Here is a 21,963-nt window from a genome sequence, read left to right as displayed (position 1 = left end):
AGGATGCAGCGGCCGCATCTCCTAAAACAAAGCACGTCCTGGCCCTCCGAGCCCATTAGGCTCTGCCCATTAGGCAGCTCAGACCCTGCTGAGGATCCCAAACCAGAGTAGAGGAAGCACAAGCCCATAGCCTACAGAAGACAGGTCCTGTAAAGAGTAGAAGCCCAAAAGAAAGGCTTCTCCAACCAGAAGCAGCTCTGCCAGTCCAATGGCTTTTCTCTGACCCTCCTGCCCCAAGACCTTCTCTGAAGAGCTGACCTGCATGTCCCCAGTCCAGCCACTTGACTGGTTTTAGCTGGGAAGAAACTTATAAGGCTCAAGAGCATGGGATGAATTTATTTTAGAAAGTGTAGCTACAGGTTCTCCACAGTTCGTCAAAGACTGGTACGTTTGGGCACCAGTTATGGTGTCTCTGAGCTCGGTTTGGGCCAACAAAACCCTGCAAGAAGCTGGGGCATCTCAGGGCCGTTAGCCTGGGCTGATTTCCAGTTCTCTCTTTGCTACAGACAGCAGCTCTGCATGCAATTCAGCCCCAGCAGAGAGTGCCGGCTGGCCACACATCCAGGAGAAAGGAAGTCAGCCCTGTTCATGTGGAGAACCACCAATGTGTGTTGGCAAGGTGGTGAAGTGGGGCAAATACATTCAATACGACAGCAGGAGAACCTTCAAAGAGTAGCTCAAAACCCCTCAAAGGACAATCCATGAAATTCCAGAATAGCTCTGGAGTCCTGGGTGACTTGTATTCCAGACACTAGCTGCTGCAAGATGTACAACAATAAGATGTACAACACAGGCAGTTCTGGCTCATTTCAAGCCAGCCCAGCCCAAGAGGGGATGTTTAGAGCATGATCCAAGTGATAGCAAGATCCTGGTAAGAACTGCACTGAGAATATTGTTTCCTTAAGTTGGTGGGAGCATTTCTTCACACGGGGGTGAACCATTTCCTCTGCAGCAGAGCTGGGGTGCAGTAACCCTCCTAGTCTTCCCAGGATTTTCACCCTGCATCTCTGCTCCCTGACCCAGTATGTGGAAGGTGAGTCCAAGCCACTGCTGGAAGCATGTTCTGACTGAAGGGACACCTGGAGTGCTACCAGCAAACTGCTCACAAATGGCCTCTCATTTTGTAGGTCTGTTCTCTGCATGGCCGGGCTGTTCCTTGTGTCTTGCTGAAGTTGTGCCATATGGAGCAAATGCTTCAACGTCTGTCTGTGTCTGCCTGACCGTGCAACCCAAGGGCTCTCTGCAAATGATGCTCTGCTCTCAACATTTTCATGAGTTGGGGACAGTCCCCAGCAGGGGCTTTTCTCCACTTTTCCCAAGTTTATTTTTTTCACCCTGTAAATCTCCCAAAGCATAAGGAGCCATCAACAGAGACCTGGAACTCGATAGCTGCTGGCAGGGAAAAGGTGGCTGGAAACAGTTGCAGGATTATGCTCTGCATGTTCTCTCTCTCGCCCATATGTGACACTGGGATCTGGTTTAGCTTTGGGCAGTTAAAAATGCGACAAGAAGGAGAAAAAAAAAGGTCTCTTGTCCGTTCCTTTCTCTCTCTGCTGTGTAGCCAGCTGAAGTCTGCACAGGAAGAAAGGGCAAAGGAGGAAGATCTGAACAGAGACCATGGGGCTGAGCATCATTTTCTAGCAAACTGTTCTGCAGTGAGGGGACCTGGAACCTGCAAAAAGGTTTGACTTTTTTCTTAAGTGAAGCTGGGACGAAACCTTGGACCCAATCTCTCTTTAGCTTATGGTTTTCTTTAAAAGCAGTGTGTTTGCAAGTGCCCCTGTGGATGTGACGTGCTCACGTCTGAGTATGCAATTCCCAGGTGAGTAACAGCACTCCCAGTGTTGTGGCGTGTGTCGAGTCGCACCTCGTTCTTGCTGCCTGCCTTGTTTTTCTCGGGCTGACAAGCTCCTGACTAATGGCAGTCACTGCTGCTTAATCAGGAAGCAATTTAATGATAACCTTTTCTAATTAACTAGCAAAGAGAAGAATGAATAAACTGTGAAACAGCCAGCTGGCTTCAGTGTCTCCAGCCAAAGGGTCTGTCAGGTGGAAGACAATGGTATCTGGGGACAGGGATAGCAGCTTTGGACCTGCCACTGGGCAGAGTAGTAAAATTCTGAGATGGGAGGGGGTTCTGGTGCTCCCCAGGGCCTTTTCTCTGCTTTCTCCCCAGTTATTGCTCTGGTCATGCACATGGGGATCATGACTGTTCAGGAAGGGCATCTTGCTGTGTATAATCAAGCCCCATGTATAATTAAAACCCTGGGAGACCCTTTTATTTTAACTTTGAAGTAAATATGAGTGAAAGTACCTTATTATGAAGGTGTTTACAGAATCATAAATGAGCCCAGGTTGAATGGGACCTCAAAAGACCATCTGGTCTAACCTTTTGTGGGAAAGAGAGCCTAGATGAGGTTATCTATCACCTTGTCCATTGGATCTTGAAAACCTCCAGTGATGAGGACTACTACACCATGTCCCTGGGGAGGTTGTTTCAGTGATTGATTATTCTCAATGAAAAAAGTTCCTGTCTCACATCAAGATGAAACCTCTTCCAGTGCAATTTGTTGAACAGTGTAGGACCAATATTGATCCCTGAGGGACCCCACTTGTGACAGGTTGCCAGCCTGAATAAAACCCATTGATTGCTGCCTTTTGCATGTAGCCTGTGAGCCAATTTCCTATCCATCTCACAGACCACCCCTCCAGTCTGTATCTGGTCAGTTCATCCATGAGGAGGCTACTTCCCCAGGTAGACAGAAAATGTTATTTTGCTGTATGTGATCAGGTTAGTCTGCCATGATTCACCTTTAGTAAATCTGTGCTGGCCTTCCCAGTCACCTGCTTCACTTGGTTTGCGACAGTTTCTCAGAAGACTCACTCTACTACTTTCCCAGGATCTGGAGTAAGACTAATGGATCTGTAGTTTCCTGTGTTCTCCTTTGCTTGTAGATAGCTCTTCCAAGCTCCAGGCATATCCCCTCATCTGTCCAGTCACTGGTGATGTCCCCAAGGGATCAGTGTTGGGCTTTATCGATGATCTGGGGATCAAGCTGACCATTAGCAAATTTGTGGACAACACCAAGTTGAGTCAGCGTGCCGCTCTGCTGGAGGGCAGGCAAGGCTCTGCAGAGGAATCTGGACAGGCTGGATCGATCGGCTGAGTCCAACAGCATGAGGTTGAACAAGACCGACTTTGGCCACAATAACCCCCAGGTAGCACTACAGGCTGGGGGAACAGGCTGGGGCTGCTGGAAAGCAGCCCAGTGGAAAAGGACCTGTTGGTCCTTTTTCACCTGACAGCAGGTGAACATGAGCCAGTGTGTATGCCCACACGGCCAAGAAGGCCAGTAGCATCCTGGCCCTTATTAGGAACAGTGTGGCCAACAAGACTAGGGAAGTGATTGCCCCTTTTACTCAGCACTGGTGAAGCCACACCTCAAGTCCTGTGTCCAGTTCTGGGCCCCTCAATTCAGGCAGAGCACTGAGGTGCTGCAGCATGTCCAGAGAAGACCAACAGAGCTGGTGAAGGGTCTGTAACACATGTCCTGTGAGGAGCAGAGGAGGGAACTGGATATGTTCCATCTGGAGAAAAGGAGGCTCAAGGATGACCTTATCACTCTCTACAACTACTTGAAAAGATGTTGTACCCAGGTGTGCTTCAGCCTCTTCTCTCAGGCAACTAGCAACAGGACAAGAGAACAGAGTCTTAAGCTGTGTCACAAGAGGTTTAGATTGGACATAGGAACAATTTATTTACAGAAAGGGTGATTAGATATTGGAATGGACTGCCAAAGGAAGTGGCGGAGTCACCGTCCCTGAAAGTGTTTAAGGAAAGACTGGATGTGGCACATGGTGCTGTGGTCTAGTTGACACGGTGGTGTTTGGTCATAGGTTGGACTTGATGATCCCAGAGATGTTTTCCAACCTAACTGATTCTGTGATCACCACTGTTTAAAAATGTCAGAGTGGCCTTGCACAAATGTCAGCTGCTGCTCCTAACACCCAGGGGTGGACTCCCTCCTCAGTGCTGACAAGCGCTGTCACACACCCTTCTCACACATCACTCCAGGTTTTACTCCCCACTCAGACTCCAGCTGAGGGCCACACAGCCGGTGTGCCAGACCCACACAGCAGGGGCAGCCAGCGAGGGTGCCCTGCCCCGCCCGTGCAGCACCAGGTGCTGGCTGGGGCAAACAGCCAGCCTGTGGCCAGCAGCAGAGTTCCCGCACCCCCTATGTGGCCCTGAACCGAAAAGGGGCAAGTGGGTGGCGGGGGCGGCCCCCGGACCCCTGCCTGCTCCGGCGGGACCGCAGCACCGCCCCCGGTATGGCGCAGTGAGCACAAGACTACATTTCCCAGCTCCTCGCGCGCTTGTATCTCCCGTCGTGCCGCGCGCGGTCAGTTGCTCGGTGCCGCCGGGCGGTGCGCGGGGGCTGCTGGGAGCTGTAGTCCCTCGGCGGGTCCCCGGGCTTCGTCCGCCGGCGGGTGAGCGGGGGGCGGCGGAGCCCCCGGGGCCGGGCGGGCACCGCGGCGCGGCCCCCGCTCCCGGGGCCGGGCGGCAGTGCCGGGACCCCGCGGGGCCGCGGGGGGGACCCTGGCGGCAGGGATGGGGAAAGGGGGGCGCGGAGCGGGGCGCGGGCCGGGACCTTCGTGGAGTTTGGGACGGGAGCCCGCCCGGCGCGTGGGAGGGGGCGGGCAGGGAGCGACCTCCCCTCCCCAGGGTGGTGAGGAATGTGCGGGAATGCAGGGCTGGAGGGCGAGAAGCGGGGAGGAGATGGAGCGAGGCCGGCTCCTGGGGATGGGGCGGGAGCCGCGTCTTCGCTTCTATCCGTGACCTGCGGGCCGACCTTTCTCAAGGCAGGAGCCGACTGCCCTTTGGGGTTCAGTATGTGTCTGCCATGCTCTTTTAGGTGCCCAAAGAGCCGAAGGTGAACAGGGAGGATGGCCATCTTTCCATCTTTGCTGATGGGTACCCGAAATAGAACACTCTTCCACAAACACTGTGCAGAGATGTATTGCTTTGCCTGCGTTTGCCTTTGCAGAGCTGGCTCTGCAGTGCAGAGTGGCCCTGTGCTTTGCTGTTTCATCAGTTCTGCTGGGATTTGCAGAGAAGAGTGCTCAGAACTGTAGTGGGATAGGAGTTTTCTCCTTTTTCTGTATGTTTTATCTACGTGGGGCTGGCATGCAAAGCCCCAGCAATGGTTGTCACCATCTACTTGCTGATAATGGCTCAGCCTTGGTCTGACAGCTTTGCTGTACTACCAGATATTTGTGTAGGATCAGATACAGTAATGCTCAATCACTAATAATACTGAGTTTTCAATACAATAATCATTTGAGGGAACTGAGCTGAAATGTCCTGTCTCTATTTGTTGGTGTTCTTTTTTTTTTTTTTTTTTTAGTAGACTGGCCTCTGTTCCTGTAAAGAAGCAGGTGCCTCTGTGATTAATTCCCGATGTGGTGTTGGTGCAGATTTATTATTTGAATTGTTGAAGATGTCATCAGGCCTTACGGAGGAGCAAAAGAGGAGGATTGAAGAGAACCGGCGGATAGCTTTGGCTCGGAGAGCAGAGAGGCTGGCAGTCCAGAGAGCTGGGCAGGTGGGGATTGCTGCACCTCAGGTGAAAGAACAGAGTCCAGGCAATCAGGGCAACTCGAAGGAAGAAGACAACCATGCCAGGTTCACCAGCCAGCACCAACAGAATCCAAACAATCCTGTGGAGCAGAAGAGCTATCTTCAGAAAGGTTATAACCATTACACTGCAAACCAACAGATGGCTGGTTCACAAAGGGAGCAGCAAAAGAATTGTTCAGAGGACTCGGAACAAGCAAGTGGCCTTAAGCATTTCTCTACAATGATCTCAAATTCTCTGAGTTATTCCCATAAACATTACTTGGATGCTGGTGGTCAGGAACATGGACAACAAGCTTTAATTAATCTTGGAACCTTCCGGCAGTCCAAATGCAACCCAGCTTTCAAAAACTCCACAGAACCATCTCATCCTAGATTAATTGATAACGAGCACCCTGAGAGTGGTAAAACTTTACAACGTCTGAACAAATCTGCCATAAAATATATTCTACCATCAAGCAGTGCCACCCCAAGTGATTCAGAAATGCTGATAAACACAAGCAGACTGGCAGAAAGAAAAGGGGAAGGTTTTGTGTCTCAGGCCACTGGTAGGATGCAGAAGCTAACCAGCTCTGCTGGTGTGGGCTCTACCTTTGAAGCTGCCTGTGGCAAGAAAGCAAATAATGTTACAAAAGGAAAATGTGTGAAATATGGGGAAGACCGATTCCAGGTCGAAATAGGGTATAATGCTGAACTTATTGCTGTGTTTAAGAAGGTACCAAGCAAAGCCTATGGTAAGAATTGATTGTTTGTTATCTCTATGTTACACTGGATTGAAGTTCTGGCATCTGCTGCAACTGTAGTTGCTATATGCCCCTACCAGTGCAGCTCTTGCTGGGGTGCAATAGATGGTATTAATGGGGCATAAAAAAGGTAAAAACAGATGAAATGGGATAGAAATCCTGGGTATAAATAGCTTGAGCTTGGATTTAGAAAAGAAATCAGAAGCCTTGCTTTATGAACAGTGCTCTGAGAAATTTAGTGGCAGCAGCTGGTCAGAGTCTTTAGGGAGTGAAGGAAGTTATTCATAAATTGATATGGGAAAATGGGTCACTTCTGCTGTAGTTCAGAGTTGATAAGCTGATTCTGTTAACTGGGTTACTGAGAGCAGTGGAATCTCCACCTTTTGGCTTGCTTCTGATCTTTTGCCCTGCCTTTATTTGTTACATTCTACTTTTGTTTCCCCCACGTGTTGCTGATCCCTGTGAATGGCAGCTGCATTCTTCATGTTTTGATATTGATATGCCTTACGGTTTTTTTGGTGTCCCACAGCTACAAACATGGGTATAACTGTTTTTCAGATGTGTGGCAAAAGTTTGCATGAGTAGATTTAATTCTCTTACCTCACATGAACATTGCACACTGGCACTTTTTTCTACCCCAAATGATTCATATTCTGCCCTGTTTTAGATCCTGCTATGAAAAAATGGAATTTCAGCTTGAGAGATTACAGCAGTCTCAGTAAGTAAATTGGTTGTTTAATGGTAAAAAAGGATGGAAATCTTGACACCACCCCCCCTTCCCCTGCCTTCCATAGTTATTATTCAGCTTTGTTATTGTCTCGGATAATAAAAGTAGTCCTGCTCAAAGGTAATGCCTATCTTTCAGGCATCTAGCTCATAGCGTTTTTCTAACACTTTGTAGTTGATTAGAAATAATTTCATTTTTCATGTAATCTAAATACCAAGCACAGGTTAAACTTATTCTGCCATTGCTGAATTCTTCAGCAGCCAAGAAGATCGTAGGAAAATTATCTGCTGTGCTGGTACTTCATTTGAATTTGTATTGAGAATTGAGTGTGTTCCAGTGGCTAATGCTTAATTTCTGCATCCATTCATGTATTTTCTTTTTAAATAGCTCTTTTTGAAACATTTTTCCTCTTAATTTTGTGTGTCATAAAAGGATAAAGGGTAACTCTCCAGAGCTTTGAGTGAGACTGAAAATGGATTTGCCTTTTTTTGGGCATAACAAGGATGGCTTTATCTTTTTTCCCCTCTTCTGTCATTTTGTTCTGGAAAGATTGAGAGATGATAGAGGCAAACACTTCAGGTGAGCTTTTCAAAAGCACACTGTATTGAAGTGAGTGATAAATCACTATTGATTTCAGTGGGAACAGAATTAGGCCTGTGTTGAGCACTTTGAAAAACCACAGTTGAGTGCTGGTATTTTAGCTTCCCATGTGGGTTGCCACACATTTATAATTTAAATGCTGCTGGTTTGCTTGAAGTGTATCAAGTACAGATGAGAGCAAAGTCTGCACCAAGGAGCTTGCAAATGAAGAGGATGGTTTTTAGAAGTCAGGTATTTTTCTTTAAAGCAATCAAATATATGAGTACTCTGTGGAAAGTTCCTGTTTACATGTGAAGACAATAACGTGATCAATCTTGGGCAGTGAAATTGTGGAAAAATAGCCTGAGAAAAGGGAACTGAATTAAAAGGGCCTTGAAGTCATGACAGTGTAAAACAATTATTTTAGAAGTTCCCACTGTTAATTTAGTTGTTCTGAATAATGTGGTCTTGTATCACCTTTCTTTCTTTGTGCTATAAATTAAAAACTCACTCAAGCCTAGAAACTCAAGCCTAGTTGAAATAAGAATAAAATATGCTTTTTTTCCCTCCCAATTTCTTTCAGTATTATTTGTAGAGATGAGATCTAACAGTAGCATCGGAAATATTTTGCTTGGTGCATCTGGGGGAGAAAGTCTAAATTGGTGGTTTCCTATTCCTCTACTTTAAGAATTACTTTCATAGGATGCTCTTAAACTTTTTATTTAGAGTAGAAATCTCAAATACTTGGATTTATTTTGGAAGTAATTTATCTTAAAATAAGATTGGACTAAACACAAATGGTATATTTATTAACTGGTTAGGAAGAAACTGTCTGAATTTCCTTCTCCCTTTTCAGATCTTGACCACTGAACTTAAATGTTGTACACTTTGTTGCATATCAGTTAGCCGGACACAGTAGAATAAAGGGAGATGAACTTAAGTTGTAATAAAAGAGATTTAGGAACTTGGACTAGTTTCCTTCCTACAGCACTGTGAATATGCAGCATTCATAGAACAGAATCATAGAATCAGCTGGGTTGGAAAAGACCTCTGGGATCATCAAGTCCAACCCTTGATCCACTACTACCTCCTAGATGAGATTGCCTATCAGGCATTGACATGAGGCCCAAGGCAGGTATTTTTAGGTCTTTCTCCTTTACTGTTTACAGAAGCACCTTCCCATCTTTTCAGGCACATATCATTGATCACCATGCCCCTGTCTCTGATTTTGTAAGTGAAAACGCTGTATGGCTGTGTGCAATTTACTGCTAAATGTAGTTCTGCAGATTGGTTGCCCTGGCTTAGTAAGCCACCTGTTAGGATTGCTGACAGAGAAGGAGCCTAATGCACTAACAATGCTGGACAGGGCCTTGTTCATCTACTATCACGTGTTCCCTTTGCCACAACTGCATTCTCTGTGGAAAATCCCACCAACCTGCTCCTCCAGGCCATTCCTCTCTCTAGTCTTTGACCCTGCGAGTGAAAGGAGGGAATCGTGTTTCCTTTTCAACTTGAAGGTGCATGGTTTGTTATCCTCTTGTTCCTTTTCTTCCCTAAGTATTCTGTGCATCTTTAACTTATCAATGTTCTTTGTTATTCATTCTTTTCTGTATCTCATGTTTCTATCCCTAGTGAAAGCAGCTAATCAACTTTCGTCAGTGGTTCTGGCACCACTGGAAGGAGAAAATGCAGTTGGCTCAGGCTCTCATTTTGTTGGCAGTGGGGTTGATGTGAAATCCCTCTTGGAGATGTGTAAGAACTGGAAGAAACCCTCAGCCCTTGTCAAAGGGAAATGTGTGCTGATCTCTCGCTTGCGATTTGAGGTTGATATTGGGTATGCTGCAGAAGTGATCGGAGTGTTCAAACAGATGGATTCCAGAAATTATGGTGAGTCTCATGTTTTTTCTGCCTTTTTTTAATTACCTTGTTGGGGCTGCTCTTGCTTCAGAGAAGACAGATTGTGAGAGTATATCCCTCTGAAAGAGCATGAGATTGTGCTTTGGTGAAGATTTTGAGAGCTCTTGTAGTTCTGTTATTGTGCTGTATCTGTGTCCAGCACTTTATCCCATGGCAGAACGTGTCTGCTGGGCCTGTTAGCCAAGGTGATATTTCAGAACCCAGCATGATGACATTTACTGTTGAGGTGGGATGTGCTGATAATTTGCCAAAAGTGCAGAGACCATGTGAAGTTCTCATCTTTATTATCAAATGCAGTTGGACATTCTCTTATTTCTCCTGCTTTACTGTGGTGTATAATGGCTGCAACTGCCTGGGCAGATTTAGTTTGCCCACAGTTTTACCAGTATTTTTGAGGCAAGTGTAACTGTAGAGCACTTTTTATGTTGGCATTCAGATTTCAATGGTAAATATAATTCTTTTCCCCTTGTAATTTGGGAAATGAGGCACAGAGTGATGAGGTGACCTGCACAGTGTCACAGCAGGTCACTGACAGCATAGAGAACCAATTCTGGATTGCTTGTTCTTTGGGCAGGGCCTCACCTGGCTCACTGTTCAGCTGACTCCGGATTCACTCTGTTTCCCTGGATGTTGTAGGCAGGTGCTACCCAGGGATAAACCTGCCAGATAGGTCTGGCATGATGTTACATTTTGGATATTGATGAATTGGTGAATTTCCTTTGTACCCTTCTGAGCGCATCTAGGGACTCTAGGGTACAGATGTACAACTGAAAGTGATTGTTTTACTGACTGAAGCCAGAGTTTGTTAACAAATGGGAACCTTCATGCACATTCTCCATCCCTTCTTGCAGTGAAAGGAAAGGGGTTGCCAAAATCCTTGGGCAGATGGGTTCATTACAGTGGTTCATTTGGAGAGCTGACCTTGGCTTGCTCTGGTGATACCAGTTCTAGATGTGTGCTCATAATTTTAAATCTTCTCCAAACTGTTTGCTTAACATGAATGCAAACAGCGGACAATTGATTTTGAAGAAGGTAACAATTCTTCTGAAGCAGTTCTGAAATCTGTATCAGAAAATGTGGATGAATAGACAGGTTCTTACGGACAGAGAATTTCGTCTTTTTTCAAAGATACTTATGACAGTGTTTGCTGTAACTATTGCAGATGTGAACACCAGAAAGTGGAATTTCCTGCTGGAGGATTACCCCAAACTAAGTGAGTAGCCGCGTCTCCCTGGTAAGGGCTATCGTCTGGGGAGGTAAATTAATTCTAACTTTATTTGTTCTTTATTTTCACTCTGGGAAGACAAGTTGCTAATGAACTGTGAGGCCAGTGTGTCCTGTTTTGTCAAATATTTACACTTTTTGCCCAGACTCAAAACTTTATTAATGTGTGCTATTCATGACAGTGCTTTAGGGGCCCATTGGGAATGTAGCTTTAGTTTTTGTCAGATTTTGCACTGAATTTGTGGACCACTTCTTATTCCTTATCACAGTTATTTTTATTGCTTATAATGTAAAGCAGCTCTATTGAACTAAGGAGTTACGGGAGAATGGATTCCTTTGTTTCCATTTACCACATTTGAAGAGGTTGACATGGCGGCTGCCAGGCCTACCTGTCCTTACAGAAATTCTGTCAAACTGACTTGTTTTAGCTGTGCTCCCCTTACCCTCTGTGCCAGCTCACCTTGCACCCTTCTGTGTGTATATAAATTCATACACTGTCACAGCCACCCCTGGCTTAGAAAACAATCGTGTATCAGGCAGTTCTGCTTCCATTTCCTTAGTAATCTGCATGGTGGTGTGCTAGTTAATTTCACACCCAGTAAATTTGGTTTTTCAGGTCAGAGCACTAGGTTTTCAAGTCAGATGATGACTTCTGTAATGACCAGTTCATCCACAGTTACAGTCTGAGTGCTGTCTAGTTGATTTTGTTAAGCCTCATATATTACTGCTGGTAATAATGGCTTTGCAGGCAGCACACAATTATTAAGTTTTTAATTGATGTCTGCAGCAGGTTAGAATTTGGATTGCTTCGATAGATGAGTCGATTCTGAGGCAAACAAGAAGATTCTGCTCTTGCAGAATTGTGCAGATCTGCTTGAAGCAGAGGCATTCTTGAAGCTGAATTTCATACTCTCCTAAAATGTTTTGATACTGTTTGGATGCTTAAAAGAAAGCTTAGCAATAAAAAAAGTCTTTTTAAGAGAGCATCATATTTTTCCTTTCAAGTAGAATCTAAGCACATAGTGTCACTACAGAGTTAATGTCTTGGTAGAAGTTGATCAGTAGACTCAGAATCACAGAATGGGTCGGGTTAGAAGGAAACACCGTGAGTCATCTGGTCCAGCCTCCCTCAGGCAGGGTCATCCTAAAGCACATGGCACAGGATTGGTGTCTGGATGGTTCTTGGATATCTCCAGCGAGGAAGACTCTACAACCTCTTGGTCACTCGCACAGTTAAGAAGTTCTTCCTCATATTCAGGTGGAACTTCCTGTGCATCAGTTTCTGCCCACTGCGTTTTGCCTTTATGCATCTGTGTAATCCTGCTGAAACTGTGACTTGGTGAACTGAAATGTAGGACTGTGGTTCCTTGTGTTGCAGTGTTCTTTTATTTTTTTAATGGATGCAACTTTGCAGAATAATCCAGTCTCAGCAGCATGCTTCCAGCACATCTGCTTCTTAGTCTTCTGTGTTTAGTTAGGTTTATAGAGTGCTTTGAGATGAATAGCATTACACAAGTCCCAAGTGTTAAATTACTATTTTTCATCCCAGTCGACCTGCTGTGTTTGCCTTGGTACTCGTATGAAGGTATGTGGCTGTGGAATTTGGTTGGGGTAAGCTTCAGGAAGACAATAAGCAAGGTGCTCTACACACATCCTTAGAAAGTGTGACTGAGCATTTCAGAGATGAAAGGCTGTTGCTTAGAGTAGTTTTTCTCCAGCGTGGGCTCCTCCTTCCACGGGATTCCAAAGCATGTTTAATAATTGAGTATATGCATGCTTCTATGATGCATGTCTTAATAACATTAGTAATGGCTGTAGGGATGAAAGCCTTGCGGTGGGGCTGTGTAGGAATGCCAGGTCTTGAAAACAAGAGAGTGTGTTGTGGTGGAGACTATTATGAAACTGCAGGGTTGGGATGCTGACAGGTCCTGATTTCAGTGAGAGCTGGTGTTCACTCACAATTTGCTAAAAAGGCCTTCTGTACATGCAAAGGGCCTGAACCTGTAGCACACGCTAGGCAGTCTGAGCAAACACATCACCTCACAGTCTGTCACAGTCTCAGTCATGCTGGCTGGCAGTTGTATACATTACATGAAGCATTGAGAATCCCACAGATTTGAGGAAAGAAAAAAAAAAACATTCCGTGAATCTTGCAGGGTGTAATTTGTGAGGGCATTTGAGGCTTCTAGCACGTGCCTTTTAGAGAAGCAGCATTTGCTTTGTTGCCTGTTCATTTGCCTACATCAGAATAAAAAAAGAGGAGAGAATTTAAAAAGGCTGGTTGCCATTTCCAGCAGAGAGATCTGTTAGCTGGGAACTGTTTGTAGAGGTTAATGTCTCTTTGCCTAGTTGCTCAATCATCTTTATATAAAGGTCACTTCACTAAAAAATGTTGGATGAATCATGCTGGTGGCAGATATATCTTAATCACTCTCCCAGCTCATGTACAGAACAATAGCAACAGAATTATCAGTGAGCAAATTGTAGCAATTACGCTAACACACAGCTCGGTCTGTGAGTGTAATAACAAGCTTCTGCTGTACTTCGGGTGGAGAGAGTTCCTGCTATTGAAGAAGTATAAATTAAACTGCAGAGTTTAAAAAGTTTGGTCATTGCCCAACCACAAATGGAAATCTTTTCATATGTATATTTCTTGGAATTGCTTTTCCCCTTTATATGGCAGGGGTCCATCCTGCTGCTTTCCTCTTGGAGATAACTGAAACAAAAATACCTAACTGAATTCTGACGCGTTTACTGCTGGTATAGTGAGTTCTTGTTTCAGTTGTTTTTCCAAACAGTTTTTTTTAATGTCTTCTGGACTTCATATACAAACCAACCACTAAATAAAAAAGAAAGTTGCTTCCTTCAGTGAAGATCTCTGCACATGCATTTGTGTTCCTAGTGTAGAGGTATCTTTTGTTTCATAGTCACTGGTCAAAAATTACTAAATATGTTTTTCTGGTCACAGTTCACTGCATGTTTTAAACAGGTATTTATTTTCATGGAAATTCACTGTTGGATTAAAAAGAAATACTTTTATCTGGGGGGGTGGGGTGGGGTGTGTGGATAGAGAGGCTGCTGGAAGGGACTGAAATAAGGTTATCCAGGAGGAAGATTGCCTAGATGCTTTGTTTGTTATGATGCATGGGTGAAGGCCTCAAGGTCGTGGAATAATGGAGGCTGGGGATCCCTTTAGTTCAGCTGGGAAGGTAAAGTTCAGGGGTTTCATGGGTGAAACAATGAAAGTATTGAAGAACTCAAGTGACTGCCTGTGGGCTGGTTCTGACCTGCAAGCTGCTTCTGTCCAGGAGAACAGCAGTGGACTCCAGCTGAGCAGGGAGGTGCTGTTGTTACTGAAGGATGGCTGTTAGAGTGCTGCTGACAGTGGTACAAGAGCAGTTTCTCTGATTCTTGGGGTAATTCCTGTTTTCTTACCCAAATGTAGTAAATGAGGGGGATAAAGTGGAGACAGAACCCAACCTGTGTGGATTTGGGGAACAGGAGGAGAAGAGAGTTTTCAAAGCTGAACGCATATGATATTTTTTTAAGTAACTGTCTGGGGTCACTCCTGGTGATTTGGACATGGTGGAAACCTCAGAGGTGTTTAATGCAGAATCCCAAGGTCAAGATAAACATGCCCCTGCCTTCTGGGTTTCAGGAGCTCTTTTGTTCAAATCCATACTTTGATTTCTTTGTAAAGTGTGCCCTAAGCTGCCCTCAGTGTGAATAATCCAGCTCCAGCTGTATTAGTAGCAATCATCTCTGAATGATGGCATCAGAGTTTCTTTTTTTTTTTTTATAACCAAGTCTGAATACGAGGGGAGGAGATGTGACTCATCATATGGTTCTGAAATAGACTTCAGGGAAGAGGCCAGGATAACACCTGTGCATGATGCAGTGATTTCTGTGAGCTGTTTCAGGACAGGAGATAATACTGCTGATGAGGTTGAGGGTTGTGCCCTGACATCCATAATGTAAGTTGTGTGTATGTTGCCCCTTCCAATAATAAACTGCTCTGTTCTTTGCAGTGGAAGTGTTACAGAGCCTCGTGTCAGTAGAAGTGGAGCCACTGCCCCAGGCAGTAATACAGACCTTTGCTGCTCAGCTTCAGAGTTCCCAGTCACACACAGACATTCCCGATGCCGACCTTTCAGTAGTGGACTCCAAAATTGTGACAAGCCTCATGCCCTTTCAGCGGGAAGGTGTGAAGTATGTCCTTTTTGCATGCTGTTAAGGGCTTGTCCTTGCCTAAAATTGCCTAGTTGATATTGGTGCCCAGGTTGCATTCTCTTCCAGTCTTGGTCTCTTATACTCTGGCATTCTGGGCTTTTGGTTGTTTGGTATAGTATGGTTTATTTTGTTGGGACTTTATTTTTGTGGAATTTTTGAGTGACACATCTGTTTTGTTTCTAGATAAAATTCATCATGAGTCAGGAGCAAAGTAGCATTTTGCTAGTCTGAAAAAATTGTTCAAATGATACATCTCTGATTCCCCTCTTGTGATTCAGTATGTACATAATTGTCATATGATTTTTTATTTTGTAAGGTAAAATATTTTTTTATGAGTGCATAATTTTTGTTGTTGTTGTTTTTTGAATATTAACTACACAGGGGAAGGGACCAGGAAACGGGACCTAGGCCTTGACAGATTCAAAATGACTACTTGTATGTAAAGATAAACTCTTTAAATGACCCTGTCCTGATCATATACGATAGTTTGTTGTTGACTTCAATATCCAGTCCAGGAAAGTCTGTTCTTAGTGGCCTTAAATTGACATTGTTATTGGTAATGACTTCTTAGCTCAGCCAGGATGACCTCTAGGACAGAATGTAATACCATGCAAAGAATATGCTTTAAATAACTGTATGGTCTTGACACTACTTCTCATATGAAATCAAAGTCTCTAAGGACTGGGCTGAACCACTCTGTTCAGGAGCTTCCAAGCTGTGAGAGATCTGTGAGAGTCGCTCATGTGTGTTAAGACTAAGGGAGAAAATCCAGGTTTACTGAAGAACCCAGATCACTTCCAGGTGATCCACATTAGAGGCTTGGTGATGACTTGTGCTTATCCTGGTTGCCAGATAGTGACCCAGTTCTTGACCCTTATTTCCCTCTATTTTCCCCAGTCGTGCAATTTTGAGAAACGGACGTTTACTCCTTGCGGATGACATGGGCTTGGGCAAGACCATCCAGGCGATCTGCATTGCTGCCTATTACCGAAAGGAATGGCCCTTGCTGGTGGTGACTCCTTCTTCCGTGAGGTTTACATGGGCAGAGGTACTGTGAGCTCAAGCATGGGCAGGTGGCCAGCAAAGGGCCTGTGTGATGGTTATACTGTATTGCCCTTTGTACAAGTTACATTTTTGAAAGCATTAAGGCAAAGAAACTAAAAATTATACCAATTTAGAAACTTGAAGTGGGGGAATTTTGACTATATGGTATATGCCTATTTTGTTTTATTGTCCGTTTTTCTTCTTGTTGTCCAGCTGATCTGTTGGAAAGAGGGAGAACTAGAGAAAGTATCTCCTCTGACCCTCTGTTAACTTTGTTCCTACGAGTCAGCTGGCTCCAAGGGGGCATTTTACTCATCAGTGTCAAAGATAATAGTTACATTCAAGCAATTGTCTTGTATTCAAGCCCATTGTAGCAGTATTCGCCCATTCTGGAACAGGGGCCCAGATGCTGGGATTCTCTGCTCTGTTCAAAAGGCCCCATTATCACCATCATTAAGTGTGTGTCATATTACGTCTTTTGGCCTGTCCACTGTAGGCTGCTGACTTCTCTGAGTCCTTAATTAATGTTGATCAGAGCCCAAGAAAGCTTGGATAGTTGGGAATGTGTCATGAAATAAATCACTGCCATGGCCTGTACACTGTTGGGTTGCCATAGGCTAGTGAGATGCTCACTGTGGGAGAAGAAGGTGAGCCAGAGGTTTTAGGTCAGTAAATTCATGCCAGAGCAGGAGGGGATGGGAGTTCAGCTTTTCCTGGAATATTGCATTGATGAGAAGAGTATTGGTTGGGATTTGCTGTTTTTGTGCTGTAACCAGGTTGTCAGAGCATCCTGGTGGGTGTTTTCACATCCAGTAGTGCAACAAAATGTAGGGTGAAAAGAAAAGGAAATGGGAGAAGGGAGTGATGCTCATCAGACTTGAAATTTCAAGGCCTGTAGACCTCTGAGACAACACCTAATCTGAATCCATCGCTTCTGTGGGATATCTACCAGGAACAATTTGAGGCTTGGTTTCCTGAAGTATTGGGCACCTGCAACTAAATTTCTACACTCTGCTTCAAAAGATTTAAGCAATATGAGGCATTTTTGTTTGTTTGTTTGAGTGCTTGATTTCTTCTTCCTTTCCCTAGTCCTGACTCCCCAGGAGGCTGTTGTAGATGTTTTGTTAGGTCATTTGCTTTAGATGTATTGCTTTTTGAGTATGCAAAGGATGCAGGTGTAAGAAAAATGTGTCACAGAAAGTGGAAATAGGTGAGATTTATTATAGTCTGTAATCTACTCAGTTCATTCTTGCACAGATGTGTTTTACTGTAATGGTAGAAGCTCGCTGGAGCCAAACTGGCAGAAATTTTCTTCATCTTAGAGTTATCAGTGGTTTATTTTGGTTTTCTGGGCTCAGGCCACGCAGTGACTTCATACTCGGGGTGCCATAGGAAGCTAGTGGGGAGATGCAAGGTACTCTTGGGTGAGAAGTGCTGCAGCCATGTGCATTTAGAGTTACGGTACTGAAACTTCATTATTTAATGGTCAGGGCAGTTTCGAAGCACCTCTTGTGGACCAAGGTCAGCGTCACTTTTGTGGTGTGAATTAGTCACATACCCTTTATGAAAGGAGAGGGCAGTACAATTAGGAGCTTCTGGATACTTTCCTCTTGCTGCCGCCTTTGTCTAAGTTTTGACTTGGCGCCAGCCACATGTTTTTTGGTTGGGATCTAACCTCTGTGTTGGCTTGTTTTGGTTGTGGTGCTTACAGTAAGTGGTGAAGCATAGTTAATTGTTACTTTTTCACACACTGAGAAATGTGAGAAGCTCTCATCTAACTAATTCCTTTTGCTGCTGCAAATGATTGCTGAACAGTGGAGGGGAACGGTGGTTGTGGTATTTCCACAGGCAGAGGGCCTAGAGACAGAGATGCCATTTCTCATCACCACTTCGTTACATTTCTGTAGGGACCAGATTCTGATGGCCAAAGTCTCAGACAGTTTTCTGCAGAGCAACATCAGCAGAACTCAAATGTTGCAGAGAGCTTGGTGTCATTTGGGACAAAATTACAAGGGAAATAAATGGTGGGTGGTCTGTGGCTAACAGATGGGTTTGGGGGAGGATATCTTGCTCTGGTGTGTGGAGCATTTCAAGAGGTTGATTGAATGACTATTACCACATGTATTTCAGCTGCTGTCATAGAGCATCTGGTGTGTTGTCAACTCGATCTTTTCATTTTTTATTTTTGTTTGGCAATTTTAAATTTTTTTTTCTGTAGACTTTTTAAGAAGAGGTAGTGGAAGAGTTTTGTTGATCTGGCTGAGTTGTACTTTATCGTCACTGTGGAGTAAACATTACTATAGTAATAGATGTTTACTGCTCAGAAGTCTGTGTTTCACAGCCTGAGGTTTCCTGTTGAGTAGGAAAACTAAATTTCCCTGTAAGTAGTGGTTGCATCATTCTCTGGCTCTGAGCATAGCAGGTAACATTGTCAGGAGGTTATTCACATTTCTACTACAGATCAGGGGCTTTGTTTGTTTGTTTTATTGGGATTTTTTTGTTTGTTTCTTTTTCTTTTGTTTGTCTTGCTTTTTATTTTTTCAGTAAAAAGAAAGAACTAGAGCATGTTTGAGGTTTCCTAGCTGTGGAAGGTAGATTTTGCCTTATAGCCTGAGTTCTGGTCTTGATCTTCCCTTTACTAGGGTGGTTGGGGGAAGGCTGCTTACCCTTACTGTGCTCCCAGGTGATGTCTTGTGGTGGATGGGGTGGCTCCAAGTTCTAAGTACTCATGAGGATATTCTGTGAAGTGCTTTGGGATCTTGAAAAAGAAGATAAGCACCAGAATGCAATTAATTTCTTTCCTCATCCTCCAGGCATTTCACAGGTGGCTTCCGTCCTTGAGTCCAGATAGCACTAATGTCATAGTGACTGGCAAAGACAACCTAACAGGAAGCTTGATCAACATCATCAGTTTTGACCTTCTCAGCAAGATGGACAAGCAACTTGAGAGCACATTCCAAGTAGTTATTGTTGTAAGTGGTACACTAAAATTTCCAAGTTAATTGTATGCTGCAAATGGGGTGACCTTTGTACAGCAGAGAAGTGTGAAGTGGGCCTTATTTAAGACTGAAACTATCTTGTAATTGTTCCATTGATCATAGCTGTCTTCATGAGTACAGGGAGGTTTCTCTGAAATTTTTTGAAATAACTAGTGGAGTTTAATTTTTTTTCTGATTCCTGATTTTTTACTGGTTCTGGTGCCTCTCATTGTGGTTGTCATGTCCTCTGCTGGAGAGAAAGGTGTTTAATATGGTGTGTCAATACAATAGCCCTGGAATTGTATCTTCTTAATGGGATTGGACTTCAGGGTGGTGTTACTGTTTATCCAGTAAACCAGATAACTTCTCAACATCAGTATGTGCATAAATGTCTAAAAAAATCTCCCTTTGCTTGTGTTCCACTGACAATCTGCATTAAGCCTTCTTTGATCACTTGTATCATTTCTTTTGTAAATTACTTCAAAATCCATTTTTTATCCTTTTACAGAGCCACAGTAAAAGGCGTTTTTCTGAATTTCAGTTACTAAAAATTCGAAACATCTAGTGTTTCAAATCCAGCTTGGATCAATAGAGAGCAAAAGTGTATAGGTAGCTTACTATGAGTGTTTGATGTTCTTAGTCTAGTTTTCAGCACACATGCACCTGTCCAAAGATCATGACAATTGGAACATGGTAATCCTTTTGTTTCTCAGCATTAGATGAGAATGTGGTAATAGGTGGAGTTCTCTGGAGACCAAACTACTCATGAGGGAATTGATTTTTTCACTTCACTTTTACGTTTTTTCCTCACACACTCTCTGACAAGAAATTACATTGCTTTTGTAGGCCGGGGGTGGAATTGGGCTCTACTGCCCTGGAACTTTTTACCAGCCCTGAATGTTCTTTCTCTGTGTTAATATGTTCAAATTTGGACCTTGTGTATGTTTTTACAGAAGAGAATAGTCCTACTGAGTACTGAGCTTTCCCGTTTTTATTTCCAATCTTTTATTGATGGTTGGGAACATTAATGTAGCTTATTTATTAATCGGGGGAGAAACCTGTGCCTGAGAGGCTAAGCAGTTTTTACATTCATGGTTGCTTGCCTCTACACACGTGGAAAGATGAGAATGTACCTTTGGAGGACACTGATTATTTTTTGTGTCTAAGTTCTGCCTTGCTACAGCAGTAGAAATGAAGCCTGTTTGAGGGTGATGTCTCAAGTAGGAAACTATTACCCACCTGGTGAGCCCTATCAGCAGAACAGTTGGGTCTTAATTGGATTTCTTTTTTTTCCTTATCAATTTCATTCACCCCTTATTAAGGGAACTGGCACTGTAGAGGCCTTCTATGTTTGCTGCATTTAAAGGATACATAGGGGCAAATGAGTACCAGTGGTGGAAATAATATTCCTTTCTCCTTCCCTCTCCAGCCCCCTCTGCTCACATGTTTTTTTGTGGTCATTTATGATTCATGGCTACCAGGTTTGGTTTCTGTTCCATTTGCTTGCAGTTTTGAATGTAGGAAGCCTGCTACTCTCCATCCTGCCTTTTTGTTTAGAATTTGATGTGACTATCCCAATGCCTGAAATATCCTCTGACATGAGAGGCTTGTAACGCTAGATAGCTGAGAATACTGGGAATTTGTTCTGTAACCTGCAGTTGGACTATGGATCAGAACTGACTTTGCTTTCCTGCTTGTTTTGTTTCAGGATGAATCTCATTTCCTGAAGAACGTAAAAACTGCACGGTGCCGAGCTGCCATGCCTCTACTCAAGGTGCGTGTGCTGGTGCCAAACCTCTAAGGGTCAAACTGCTGAGGTCAGGCTCCTGAGGCAGTGTTGCTCCATTTACCAGGTTTAGGAGCCAGCAGCTGAATTCTTGCATTGTTCAAGGGGAAATCCAGCTAATAGTGTAGATCCAAAAGCAAAATTTGTCTCTGGCTTTACTACTTGTTTCTATACAAATATGAGATGGCAAGACGTAACAAAACAACTTCAGAAGCTCCCTTGATCTCATTGTGGTACTGCCACTGATGAGTTTTATGACAGGAGAAAGGGAATATCAAAACTTACCGAATATATTCAGAGAGAGCAGAAAGAATCTAGTGATGTCAACACAGCTTGTTTAATGAAAATAATCATCAGTTACTTCTTAGCACACAAATTGCTTCTGTTTATAAGAATGACATTGCCTAGGTCCCTTCCTAGGCTTTGGTTTAGGGCTCTAGTCTGTTACTGCAAGCTTCCAATGTATTTGTATGGCTGGGGCTCAGGATCATTCCTGCTGCTTACACGTACAGAACTACTAGGAAATGGCAAAATGTGAGGTTAGCAAGACAAGTGGCCCACAGAAGGGAGGCAATAGTCAATTATGTGATAACAGAAGAAATGCAAGTTCTAATGTTTTCCTGTTGTCCTGGGATCAAAGAATCAAACTCTCCCCGGTAGCCTCTAACAGATACAGATTAAAGTTATGAGTAGTTTCTAGACACTGCAGAGTCTGTACATTAGAAGAAGGTACATGCAGTTCCTCTTCAGCAATTAATCAGCAAGTATGTATAAAGAGAAGATTCGATCTGTGATGGCTTTATAGCAACCAACTTTCATATGCAAGATTCTTAATGGTAAACTGAAGGTGGTTGTCCTTGAATAATTTCTTTGTTCTCCTTAAAGGCCTGACTCTTGTCTTCTCTTGGTTTTCAAATCACTTCAAGGCTTTTAATGTTTGGAAACTAAGTAGGAGGTCGAATTTTAAGAGCAGTTTGAAATACAGTAATTAAGGTATCTGTCTGAAAGTGGTGGAAAATAACAAATGTGCCTCATTGCAAAATGCTCAAAAAGCTGCCTCATCCTTTCCTACATGAAGCTTTGTTAGGATCAGCTTG

General features: G+C 43.9%; 1 protein-coding gene across 4 annotated transcripts in view; it reads left to right on the top strand.

Moving 5' to 3' along the window:
• The first annotated feature begins 1,699 nt into the window (after positions 1 to 1,699).
• SMARCAL1 (SWI/SNF related, matrix associated, actin dependent regulator of chromatin, subfamily a like 1) overlaps positions 1,700 to 21,963 on the top strand; it is a 39,370-nt gene continuing 19,106 nt past the window's right edge. The window contains exons 1-9 of one of the 4 annotated variants that reach the window (XM_050339765.1): positions 1,700 to 1,822; positions 5,412 to 6,372; positions 7,049 to 7,099; positions 9,320 to 9,574; positions 10,767 to 10,817; positions 14,857 to 15,037; positions 15,956 to 16,106; positions 18,916 to 19,074; positions 20,789 to 20,854. In XM_050339765.1, the coding sequence (XP_050195722.1) occupies positions 5,502 to 6,372; positions 7,049 to 7,099; positions 9,320 to 9,574; positions 10,767 to 10,817; positions 14,857 to 15,037; positions 15,956 to 16,106; positions 18,916 to 19,074; positions 20,789 to 20,854 (1,785 nt within the window). In that variant the 5' untranslated portion in view covers positions 1,700 to 1,822; positions 5,412 to 5,501. Of the gene's footprint in view, positions 1,823 to 4,433; positions 4,492 to 4,764; positions 4,935 to 5,408; positions 6,373 to 7,048; positions 7,100 to 9,319; positions 9,575 to 10,766; positions 10,818 to 14,856; positions 15,038 to 15,955; positions 16,107 to 18,915; positions 19,075 to 20,788; positions 20,855 to 21,963 lie in introns of those variants that run through there. The other 3 variants (XM_050339767.1, XM_050339766.1, XM_050339768.1) reach the window with 3 other exon arrangements.

Source organism: Myiozetetes cayanensis, unplaced genomic scaffold, assembly GCF_022539395.1.
Source record: "Myiozetetes cayanensis isolate MyiCay16 unplaced genomic scaffold, myiCay2020 scf9, whole genome shotgun sequence".
In the NCBI taxonomy this organism is placed as follows: domain Eukaryota; kingdom Metazoa; phylum Chordata; class Aves; order Passeriformes; family Tyrannidae; genus Myiozetetes; species Myiozetetes cayanensis.
The sequence above is the reverse complement of the archived record's forward strand: the minus strand, read 5'-3'. Positions and strand labels throughout refer to the sequence as shown.